We start from the raw sequence: 11992 nt of genomic DNA on the forward strand, positions 1-11992 counted from the left end.
CACCTGTCAGCGGGTGGGCAAACCAGGGGACAAATCGAGGGCGCCGTTGAAGTTGGTACCTATCATTACGGAGCCTTTTAGACAGCTCGTTATTGATACAGTGGGACCTCTGCCGGTAACAGCCACGGGGTACAGACACATTTTGACTGTGATCTGCCCAGCGACAAAGTTCCCTGAAGCAGTGCCGCTTAAAGAACTCAGCTCAGTTGAGATAGTCAATGCACTACTGTCCATATTTGCACGAGTTGGTTTTCCTGCGGAAATCCAATCAGATCAGGGCACAGTGTTTACTAGCGCTTTGACGACAACTTTTCTCGAAAGGTGTGGGGTAAAGCTGCTACACAGCCCAGTGTACCACCCACAGTCGAATTCCGTTGAGAAGCTCCACTCCATCATGAAGCGCGTGTTGAGAGCATTGTGTTTTGAACATCGAACTGACTGGGAGCTGTGTCTGCCTGGGGTGATGTTTGCATTAAGGACCGCGCTGCATGCAGCTACGGGGTTTTCGCCAGCTGAGCTGGTGTACGGTCGCTCGCTTCGGTCTCCGCTTCGCATGTTTCGAGAATCGTGGGAAGGCAGGGGCGACGACCCAGTCGTGGTGGAGTACGTGCTGAAGCTCCTCGAACGCTTAAGAAGGGCACAGGAGTTGTCAGGCGAAGCAATGGCAAAGGCCCAGCAGAGGGCCAAGGTTTATTATGATCGGACAGCCAGGGCCCGTCGTTTTGAGGTGGGCGATGAGGTCATGATATTGCGCACATCGCTAAACAACAAACTAGACGTGCAGTGGGAGGGCCCAGCACGAATTGTTCAGAAACTGTCGGACGTTAACTACGTGGTAAGTCTGCCAGGAAAGCGGAAAGCACAGCAAGTTTACCACTGTAATCTGCTCAAACCTTATAGACAAAGGGAAGCAGTGGTGTGCATGATGGTAAACGTTCCTGAAGAGCTTCCGGTCGAGCTTCCGGGACTAGGCTCAGTGACGAACAGGGAAGACACCGGTCAAGTCATTAGTGACTTAGTCAGTGGAGCATCGCTGTCGCGTGAGCAGAAAACCGAACTACACCAGCTCTTACAAGAATTTCAAGGTCTGTTCTCTGAGAGGCCTGGTAGGACTTCTGTCCTTACTCATGACATAGAACTTACCTCCCCAGAGCCAGTACGATCCAAGGCGTACCGGGTGTCACCCCGCCAGAGCGATATTATGGAGGCTGAGGTAAAGAAAATGCTACAGCTCGGTGTTATTGAGGCAGGTGAGAGTGATTATACCTCCCCTTTGATTTTAGTTGAGGTACCGGGCAAGGAACCTCGTCCTTGCGTCGACTACCGCAGGCTTAATTCCATCACTAAGGATCAAATTTATCCGATCCCTAACATCGCGGAGCGCCTTGAGAAAGTTAGTAGCGCTCAGTTTATTTCCACCCTAGATCTTGTCAGGGGTTATTGGCAGGTTCCACTTACAGAAGAGGCTAGTAGGTATGCGGCGTTCATTTCACCAATGGGAACATTCCGTCCTAAAGTGTTGAGTTTTGGTTTGAAGAACGCGCCATACTGTTTTTCAAGCCTCATGGATAAAGTGTTGCGGGGACAGCAAGAATTCGCTTTACCGTATCTAGACGACGTAGCGATATTCTCCGCATCCTGGTCTGAGCATATGGCACACTTGCGGGCAGTGCTAACCCGCCTGCACGAAGCGGGCTTGACAGTCAAGGCTCCTAAGTGCCAGTTAGCACAGGCCGAGGTTGTCTACCTCGGTCACGTGATTGGTCAGGGTCGTCGCCGCCCCTCTGAAATAAAGGTGGCCGCTGTGCGGGACTTCCCGCAACCGCGCACGAAGACCGATATTCGGTCGTTCTTAGGTGTCGCCGGCTACTATCAGAGGTACATCCCCAGGTAGTCTGATATCGCGGCTCCCCTGACGGATGCTCTAAGAAAAACAGAGCCTCAAACAGTCGTCTGGGACGAGACAAAGGAAAGAGCTTTTAGCGCCCTAAAGAGTGCCCTAACAAGCCAGCCTGTGCTACGATCGCCAGACTATACAAAAGGGTTCGTTGTTCAGTGCGATGCTAGTGAGCGAGGCATGGGCGTTGTACTGTGCCAACGGGAAAATGGAGAAGTAGAACACCCCGTCCTGTATGCTAGTCGTAAGTTGACCAGTCGTGAGCAGGCGTATAGCGCCACCGAGAAAGAGTGTGCATGTCTCGTGTGGGCCGTTCAGAAATTGTCATGCTATCTAGCCGGCTCGAGGTTTATCATTGAGACGGATCACTGCCCTCTCCAATGGCTGCAGACCATCTCTCCCAAAAATGGCCGCCTCCTGCGCTGGAGCCTCGCTTTGCAACAATAATCCTTTGAGGTGCGTTACAAAAAGGGGAGTCTCAACGGTAACGCCGATGGCTTAAGTCGAAGCCCCTAACGTAGGAATCAGCCTCAAAATTGTTTGTTACTGATGTTTTTCTTCCTGAGGCAGGATTTTTAACATATTGCTTTTGTTTAGTGTTTCAAAGTGATGACATGCTTTCTAGTGCAATTTTCCAATTTGTGGACGCGTTCTAAGTGCTGTTAGACTACTGTAAGGAACTAGGCAGTGGTATAGAAGGGGAAAGAGCCTGGCAGGGCTTAGTGAGGGTTGTGCCGTGCTTGCTGACTGAGCGGTTGAGTTTCAGCGTAGTTCTAACGCTTGCCGGGAACGAGAACAAAAATGTGAACTCTCCCGAAGTCACTTTGCAGTGTCCTGTGCGAACCTGAACGAGAGAACGAGGCCTTCTCTGTGCGCTGCGCTCAAGAAACGTCGAGGGACGCCCGACTTCGGTTATGAGCATCATCGAGCGACATCCCTCCGGACAGCGGATGCAGTCCCCTGTCCATCGGGATCTCCTTCCCCCGGCGGGGCGGTCTGTTACGTTTCGCCTACGACGCGCGGTTTAGCCGGCGCGACTGCAACAAAGCGGCAGACATTTTGGCCCGTTCGGCGTCGCCGCTACGCCTCCCCGCCAAGCGCGTCCAGGCATGTTCCGATGCCACGTGTCTTCATGTGCGTGTGTGAGTGTATGTGCCATTGTGCCCAACCGGCGGCGACACGACAGTAGGAGTCACCTTCTCCTCCCCATTGTGCCCGACCGGCGGCGACACGACAGTAGGGGTCACCTTCTCCTCCCCATTGTGCCCGACCGGCGGCGACACGACAGTATGCGTCACCTTATCCCATTGTACAGTCACGTGCTCCTCTATAGAGGGGTTCCTTCTTGCCCTCAACTGCGAGAGTATAAAAACAGCTGCCCCCGGACACCAAAGGGAAGGCTCCGATTTCTTCTGTTGAGTAAAGTGCACTCCCGTCTCTCTACTTCGGTCAACCTGACCGCCAACTCTTTGCGATGATAGTATAAACAAGTTGTTTTGTTGTTACCAGTCGACTCATGCTTTGCCGGGACCTTCGGATGCTTCCAGTTGTACCCCAGGCCGCCAGGCCAACGCTACCCTTGGGGCTTGCGACCCAGGTGCAACCACGGGCGTCAGCGCCGAGTTCCCAACAACTCGCGCCAGCGGTGCGATTACAACAGGGCCCCTTTAAAGAGTGCATGTCAGAATCTAGCAAGTGCAAGATTACTCGCACAAAGCCCTAATTTCTGTAAAATTACACCGCTATTGAAACTCACTTTCAGCTAAGAAATGTGCAAATCTGTAGAGGCATTTAAGGCTCCCCTAGCAGTCTTTGTAAATGAAGACTTCAAATGAGTCCAACCAGTTTGGCATGTCGCACTAAAGCCAAACCTCCACAACCTTACGATATCACATACTGTTTCAATTTCATTACTCATAACACACTGCATTAGAACACTGCATTAGACATGGAGAAAACTTGTACGCTAATCATGAAAAAAAAAGGGACCATGTTACAGCTTGCATACAAGAGCCTGTTCAGATACAGATATACAAAATGGGCAGTTGGACATTATCTTTTGCAGATGTGCAAAAATATCAACCATAAAGGACATCAAAGTACTAGTGGTTACGTTTGACATTAGATATGTGAAAGGGAAAGAATGCCATCAAGAGCAGGACAAAGCCACGAAGGAAATCCACCTTTTTCCTTTCACGAAACTTTCTCGACCATGTAGATTTCCGCATAACTGTGTGGGAAAGAGAAAGAAAAATGGTGCTACCTTGAATGGCTTGCATTCTGTCCCTGGCATCTTGTTTTGCAGAAGAATCATGCTGACTTGCTTTGTCCATCGCAGCATCATCAAAGTCATATTCTTCGTTTTTCGAGATTCGTACCTGCACAGAAACTCCCAGTCATGAGCACACCCCCAAGGGAAGGCAGAGCTAGCACTCGAGTCAAAGGCAACGGCTGCATGCAGACTACCAGCGCAATATCCCCTCACCTTGCCAGCAAGACGCGCAAACTCTGCATTTTGATCTTCAGCTGTGGTCATTTTCTCCCGCTCGAACTGATAACAGAGAAAGAAAAAGGAAATACAGCAAAATTCTAATGCAGCATAAGAATACATTTGTACGCAGCTTACCAAGTTCTTGAGTGAATGCCGGTCATCATCAGCGAAGTACCGCACCCGTTCACCACCTCTGTCATGTGTAGGAACCTGTGAACGACCAGAGGTCAAGTGCAATCCTGCAGTGACAGATAGGCCCAGCAATGGCTGCCATGCATTATGAGACCTTTATTATTATTGTAGTCAACCAGTAATAACCTTGCTGCACCATTGCGCTCTCACACGCAGCATCCACATTTGTGGATGCAACTTGATTTTGCCAGTTCTGTCAAGCAATGGCCAAGCAAGACCTTCAGGTGAATTGAACCCTCTGCAGGCTTAGTGTTCCTTCATTTTACTTCAATGTGCTGCATATTGCAACAGACTAGTTTGCTGAAGGCACTAGTACCATGTCTGATGGAACATTCAACATGCCATGTTCCAGCAGCAATGTCTAAACAATAATTTTTCTTTTTTATAGCAGTAGAACTACTCCAGGTACAAACCCAGAAAATGCCTGGTTCCGTAAATTTGACCTACAAGCTCAGTCAAGGTCAAACTGGAACATGCAGAGCACCGACGGTGCCGAGCAGCACCTGTGTATTTTGCATTAATCCCATCTCGTGCACCATCGAGGGGCGACACCTGCAATGCTACTGACACGCTCATTACGCCAGCCTCCCGGGACATCTTAAGTGCATCACTAAACCATGCTATCACTTTCAATGCTTCGCCTTCAGGTAAAACTGACATTTTTCATAATGCATCCTGAGGCTAATAATAAAATTATGCATGAACTTCAAGTCTGTGATTAAATTATTTATATGCAACACAACTGACTGTACAATAAATATATATGTAGTTACTCTCTACTTATGACAACTCGTTAAACATGCACAACGCAACATCCTACCACCTTGTCTTTCTTACAATGGAGTGTCAAGCACCTTGAAGTACAGTTGTGTAAATATGACACATTTATACAGTCCATCGTAATCTACACCTGAAGGGAATAGAATTAGTAGCTTTTGCACCATTTAACCTGATTTAACTCTAATGAGTTAGGAATTAGCTTATCTGAACCTTGTGATACCAACACATCTCTGCACTACAGTAACCACTTAAGAGGTGTAACTTTTAGTACCTATGGCTGAGAAAGCTATCACTGCTTAATATACAAAACATTATATGTATGAAGGTACAAAATGTCTTTGTTGTTCATGGCTTCTGCAGCAAAAAATCAGAAACTTCATTTCAATGAATGTTTAACTGCGTCACACATCCAGTAAAACACAACAACCCATGGTCTATATATACCCTATGTGACTTGCACAGCACATGGGAGTACATAATGGGCAAAACAATCTCAGTGAAATGCCAGGCCTCTGTTCTCCACGAAAACAAAATTGCATAGCATTCACACAAAGCATTCCAGACAATTATGGCCGCTGGATTCTCTAGAAGGACCCTGTGCTACAAGCAGTAAGAAACGAACATGCGCAGTACAGTGGTCCGTCCTTCAATTAGCAATTATTTTAACTGCACAAGGACTTGAAATTTGGCAGTTATCAGCCTAGCCACAAAAACAAAAGAAAAATAACCAGTGTAACGTGAACATTTTCTGGTCATACAAATACTGAATTGCCCACATTCAGAAAAAGAAAATAAACATTGCAATTTACATTTTGAACAAGGCCAATTGCAACATTATTTCAAGGTAAATAACACTGGCAGGCAGTAACAGTTGTATTTAATGCAGTAGGGAGAACCTTGTGAGGCCTAAAAAAGCCCCGACAAAATGTCAGGCTAAGCTTTTCTTGTTACTTATATTTCTCTTATCTGCTGCTGTCTATCATATATCAAAATTAAATCACCTCTTGTCTTTCAGACACAGCTTATTCATATTCATAAACTGTGAAGCACAACAGCATTAAAAGGACGTGCCTCGATGGTTCCCTGATGTCTCCAAAACCATGTGATGCGGCACATTCTTGCAATGCTTACACATACACATGAACACAGCATGAGAAAAAAAATTTTGTATACTATGTGTCCCAGGCACAAATGTGCCATCATTTGCATGTGCACTCAAAGCCTCAAAGGCAGGCCTCCCGAAGCTAAAACATGCACGTTGCAGTAAGTCCCATACCATGGCAACTAATACAGAGTATGAACACTACAGGTCACAACAGAGTTGATTGCTTGCAATGTTTTTGCACTGAGCAAGTTCATTGGCATGTACAATGGATTAACAGTAACATACATACATCAAAGCAGAAAGAAGAAAAAGAGAATAGTCATCAAGCTTATCATGTCAGGCCCATTTAAGCATGATCTTTGTCAATTTCCTTGTGCTATGCTGATGACTGCCACAAGGAGGTCCGTAAGATAAAAGGCATCAGAATAAAATAACAGTTTCACAAAGCAGCAAAAGCACATGGTAAGACACATACCTTTGCTTTCTTCCTTGATGGCCCACCCACTTCAGATGGCTCCGAAAGTGGATGTGCGAAGCCACGATTGTCAGTCTTAGTGAGGATGACCACTTCCTCACGGGAACCACGCTGTGCCCCATCAGGACAGGTGGAAGCACCAGCAGACTCCCTTGCTTTCCTAGCTTCTTCAATCTCTTTCTTCAGTTTATCGTAGAGAGCTGTGTTTCCAAGCATCTCGGCCTTTATGAGTTTTGCACCTAATGCATTTAGCTCCTTGTCCGAGAGGAGTTTAGGGGCCACAGGCTCCTCTCTCTGGGTACTTGAACCAGGCTCATTTTCCTGTTTCAGCAGCTTGGATGGGTTGGACTTCTCTCCTTGCCTCGAAGTTAGGTGTTCTTCCTGCAAGGAATTCCTGCCCTTGTTGCTGACGTCAGGCTTCTGCGCATCTTGTCTGTCTATGAAAAGAATGAATACAGCATTTTCGGCCTGCGAGTTCAGTGAACGTGAAAACCCAGAACAATCTGCACAGTATGGTTAAGGACTGACTTAGGTGGCACATGTTGGAAAACCTGAACAGACAGAGCAGACACAGCATTGAAGAAAAGGACATCACGAAAGCTTTTCCCTTTTCCTCCCATGTTGCATCTGTTAAAGGAGCACTGGCATGACATTTTCAACTTGACGTGTTTGTTTTTGTAGTAAAAGAAGGTACAAACTCTCTAAATTCAAGAAAAAGATATTGGCAGGCGTCAAAGCGCTCCAAATAATTTACTGTAATATTTGTTTCTATGAACCAGCTTTCATTTCGGTACCTAGGAGTGGGACACATTATGATTAAGGTCTAATGTCTACTGCTCTGTTCTTGAGATTGCTGTGGCGTCCAAACACAAGCACCAGGAATAAGAAATATGTGCAGAACTCTTATCTTTATGAGCAACATCATCATCATATCTAGCCTTAATGCTACATGACGTCGGAGAATGTTGCACTGTCACATGACGTCACAATAATGTTGATGACGCCAGGTCCAGTGTTTTGAGACCAACTTTAGCATTAAATTAAGATATAAGTGTTTCCCAACTTTCCCACTTGCTAAGTGCGATCTTTTAAGCTGTGAGAAGAGTGCGATGGAGCTTATCGAATTTTGAACATATATGTCAGCATGCTTTAAACTGGCTCAAGCTTTTCGACATGTACCATTCATCAGAAGTTTCAAAGCAACTCTACAGCTGGCAAGATCTATTGTCTGACCCCTCTGACTTGTTCCGGTAGCATAGGTGGTACTCTGAAACTCTGAAAATTAAAAAGCACTGCTTCCCTCAATCTCTGTGGCTTTGCAGCAATGAAATCTCTACACAGATGTGGTACACAGCTTGATGAAAGGTTTCTTGCATGTGTAGTGGCTTTGTAACTTTTGAGAAAGACTGCAAGCAACCTTCTATGTTTCATGAAGGAGAAATATAACCTTCTGGTTCCTTGAAAAATTCTTTTCTCATCCAGCTCGGCTTTGAAGACGATGATGATGAAGAGTGCTCTCTCCTGTGCTGATGTTTGCCAGTGTGGCTGTCCTGATCAGCATCATCATCATCACCTGGTCGCTGAAATCTTCTTCTTTCCTCGGACCGCTTCTTCGAGCCTGATGATAGACTGTCTCTGTCTGAATATCAAAGATTAGCGGAGTGATTATATCAATCTGGACTTGAGGGTATCATTCCTTTAAAAAGAAGAAAAGCATACTTACGTTTTGTGTGACAATGCGATGGTCTCTCCATCTCCTCATCTGAGCCTGGTCTTTGCATTGCCCTGTTGCGGGATGGTCTTTCCGTCTCCTCATCCGAGCCTGGTTTTTGCATTCTTCTATACCTTCTGGACAAGTCATGTCTTCTATGATGCCTTTCACCACTTGGATTAGCCCTTGACTCAGCTTCTGCAATCATGCTCTCCAATTTCTCTAAAGACTAAAACAAAATGAAAGGTAAGAAAACAGTTACTTTTCTAGCGATCTGTTTCCTCTACTCAGTCACAAACTGTTCTCTACACTCTAGAGGAACACGAACAGATAAGAAGTTACATGTTTCCCTACGTCTACGATAACCAAAAGGCAACTCTTTAGTAGTGACAAATTGCCAAAATATCAATGACCAGGTCACGATTGTACAGTGCAGAGCATGACATGACATTGCCTGGCTAAAGCATAATGACATCAGAATTTGTCTGTTGCCAGTACACAGTCATAAATAAAGAAATATACTCTTCCTTAGCACCATGTTAACTCTTACAATATTTCTCTTTAACTTTCAAGCAACAAGAGTCCCAGAGACTGAGCAGTTGTCACATGACAGCACCACCACACAGATAAATATAACTTTAGGGTCTGTAGAATACACAAAGAATTAGGAGCAGAAACGGAAAGATACATTTCTGACTGAAAAAAATTTGATACATTCAATTACAGCTATAAGATACACACCGCCATGTTGTTACTCGGTGTGTACACGTGCTTTCCTTGCTGTGTGACTTTCTATGTTCATTTAAAATTAGCCTTCATTTTAACGGTAAGTCCTGCTGAACCATATAAGCACAAATGCTGATCTTTTCACTTCCATCAAAATTTTCTTGGATGTTACACTATTAACAACAATTGTAAAAAAACAAGAGCCATTGAAGTGCAACTAAAATTCAGGAATGTTCTGGCAATAGACTTGTTTACTGACCCCATAGCGCTCAGCTGCAACTTCCTCCACCGATCGACCTTCATCAGCAGCTTGTTCGCGTATCCTCTGGTAGGCACGCTTCAGCCACTTAAGGCCACCATCACCAACTGCAGATGTGGCTAGTGTTGGCTCAACTGGCTTAGCTTCATCTTCCTTGGGTAGCCCAATCCCACCTTCTTTCCAGTATGGGTTTAACTCGCGCTCATGTTGGCCAGGCTAAAACAAAACAACATGTTACCAATGAGAGTTGCAACCTTAAGAGGATATCTGTTCTCACATGCCAGCAATAGGACTATAAGTCGTGTGCAGTGAATTCCTACTTATATTTCTGAGGCATGTAGCCAAATGTACACCAGTTTCTGTTAAACACTGCACTGTATCATGGAACATAACCATGCCAGCTCAAAGAATGCGACAGCACATGCCAGGCACTTGAGTCTATTGACAGGTCCTTAGTGCTTGCTTTCTGTTAACCTCACCTGACATACGTGGTGGTGCACTTATGCATTGATTCATGAACGCCACACAATATCACATACTTGATTTTCATTTGCTGAAACAATTTTGAAGTTTTCCGAATCTATTATGACTGATAACTGTCCTGTGAACCAGAATGTATGATGAGAGGTATAAATTAGGGGCAAGTTGTCAACCACCACATGTTAGTCAACCACGTCAATGCAAACATACTCTAGGAGCTTACAGTTGCATCCACTAAGCTATATTCTAGCTTTGCGCGATACCAGCGGCAATGCAATTACGTTTGCGATGTCATGGGCGTTAAAATGTGAGTGTGTGGCATACAATATGCCCAGCAGGAGCCAGTCAACATCAGACACCAGTCAGGTAGTTTCACTACAATTACACACCCACCTGATCAATGGTCCTCAAGGTCTTTTCCCTCTGCCTGGACCCGCCTGTCCTCTCGCCTCTTCTCTGCGCTCTGTGATCCTTTGCTGATATTGTGGGAATGACATCTTCGAAGTTCATCCACGCGTCCCTCTGAGTGAATCATGAGAAGCGTTCTGCTTGATTGCATGTCAAGCATCGACGCTAGAAAACTTCTGAACGATCAACAGAATTACACAATTCGCTTGTCAATTCCTCACGTGTCTAGAAAATTCGAGGACAATAATTCGATCGCTTGTTACCTGAACAGTCCTCGGTGGGTCGTCTGCGCTTCTCTCCGGCTTTTCGGTAGAACGAAATTTAGACGGCGTCTCGGACCATTCATCGCTGCTACTGCTGCTGCTGCTGTTGGAATCCTAAAGACATGCAACCAAACTCGGCTTCAGTTTGCGATTTATCACAAATGTCGCGTGCAATAAACCCACCGATTGCCTAGAAGCTTTCTTTGCCTTTGAAGAGTGCTTCTTGTGCTTGTGCCTCCCCTTCTTTTTCTTAACCTGTAAACAATACAGGCGAGTGAAAACAAACATTTCTGGTATCGGCGACACACTTGACAACCTACCTGAGGAAAAGAATCCATTATCTTCTCAGTAGCTTATTATTTCAATATAACCAACTAATACCGGTCTTGATGCAAATGTTGCATCAGTGAGGGCCAATTGATAGTGTGTTTTCATGTAGCCCCGGAACATCGATACAAATGTTAAAATTGACGCTTGCGGCAAGAGCAGAAATGCAAACACTACGACGCTAGTTTAATGTTTAATCGCCGTGCGTCAATGCGCTATTCCCGCACGATTTGCGATTCGGCGGTGGATGTCTCTTGTTGGCTTGTGATGTCCACATCGCACCCCACAACCCATGCGTGCGTCTATTTGTCGTACAAAAATCCCTCACGTGACCCGATCCTAGGTGCCTAGGGACTGCATCGTTTAGGGATTTTTGAGAAGGCGCGATGCTGGCGCCGAGCGACGCCGTGGCGTGTTCGTCCTCGGCGTGATCGTTCTCTGGACCCCGCGTTGTTCAACATTGCTCATGTGATTGTACGTGCGTTGCTTGTGTGTTGGTTGTAGGTTCTGCGTTACTTGGCGGAAAGCCGCGAGTAGTGGTGGTGCGGCAGTGCGGCTTTCGCCTCGGTGAGCTCTGGCAGTAGAGAATCTGCGTTGTGTGACCCGTGCTTGCTTGACAATTGTAATGTCGAAGTGGCCTAGCGCATCGGCAGCGAAGTCCTGCGAACCGCGATGTGGCGTCGCCGTGTCCGACTTTGCTTAACGGACATCGAGGGATGTGCTGCTCGCTACAAGTCATGTAAATGCGACTGCGTCGACCGCCCACTGTTCAGTGCTGAATGTGTGTTAGGTGTGCTGTGCTTGAAACGAGTGGTTCAGCCGTGCAGCGGGGGGTGGTGGAGGAGCAGAGTGGCTTAGGGTCTCCATTTGCACGTTCA

General features: G+C 46.2%; 1 protein-coding gene across 1 annotated transcript in view; it reads right to left on the bottom strand.

Annotated features, from left to right (window-relative positions):
* The window catches only part of LOC142579197 (CWF19-like protein 2), a 35843-nt gene extending 24443 nt beyond the window's left edge, over window positions 1-11400 (bottom strand). The window contains exons 1-11 of the mRNA XM_075689173.1: window positions 11108-11400; window positions 10971-11042; window positions 10788-10901; window positions 10510-10638; window positions 9637-9852; window positions 8664-8880; window positions 8388-8579; window positions 6941-7377; window positions 4524-4598; window positions 4383-4448; window positions 4161-4275 (exon numbers count right to left, since the gene is read on the bottom strand). Coding sequence (XP_075545288.1) covers window positions 4161-4275; window positions 4383-4448; window positions 4524-4598; window positions 6941-7377; window positions 8388-8579; window positions 8664-8880; window positions 9637-9852; window positions 10510-10638; window positions 10788-10901; window positions 10971-11042; window positions 11108-11125 — 1651 coding nt within the window. The 5' untranslated portion in view covers window positions 11126-11400. The remainder of the gene's footprint in view (window positions 1-4160; window positions 4276-4382; window positions 4449-4523; window positions 4599-6940; window positions 7378-8387; window positions 8580-8663; window positions 8881-9636; window positions 9853-10509; window positions 10639-10787; window positions 10902-10970; window positions 11043-11107) is intronic.
* Window positions 11401-11992: the final 592 nt, after the last annotated feature.

This window comes from Dermacentor variabilis, chromosome 4 (assembly GCF_050947875.1).
Source record: "Dermacentor variabilis isolate Ectoservices chromosome 4, ASM5094787v1, whole genome shotgun sequence".
Taxonomy (NCBI): Eukaryota; Metazoa; Arthropoda; class Arachnida; order Ixodida; family Ixodidae; genus Dermacentor; species Dermacentor variabilis.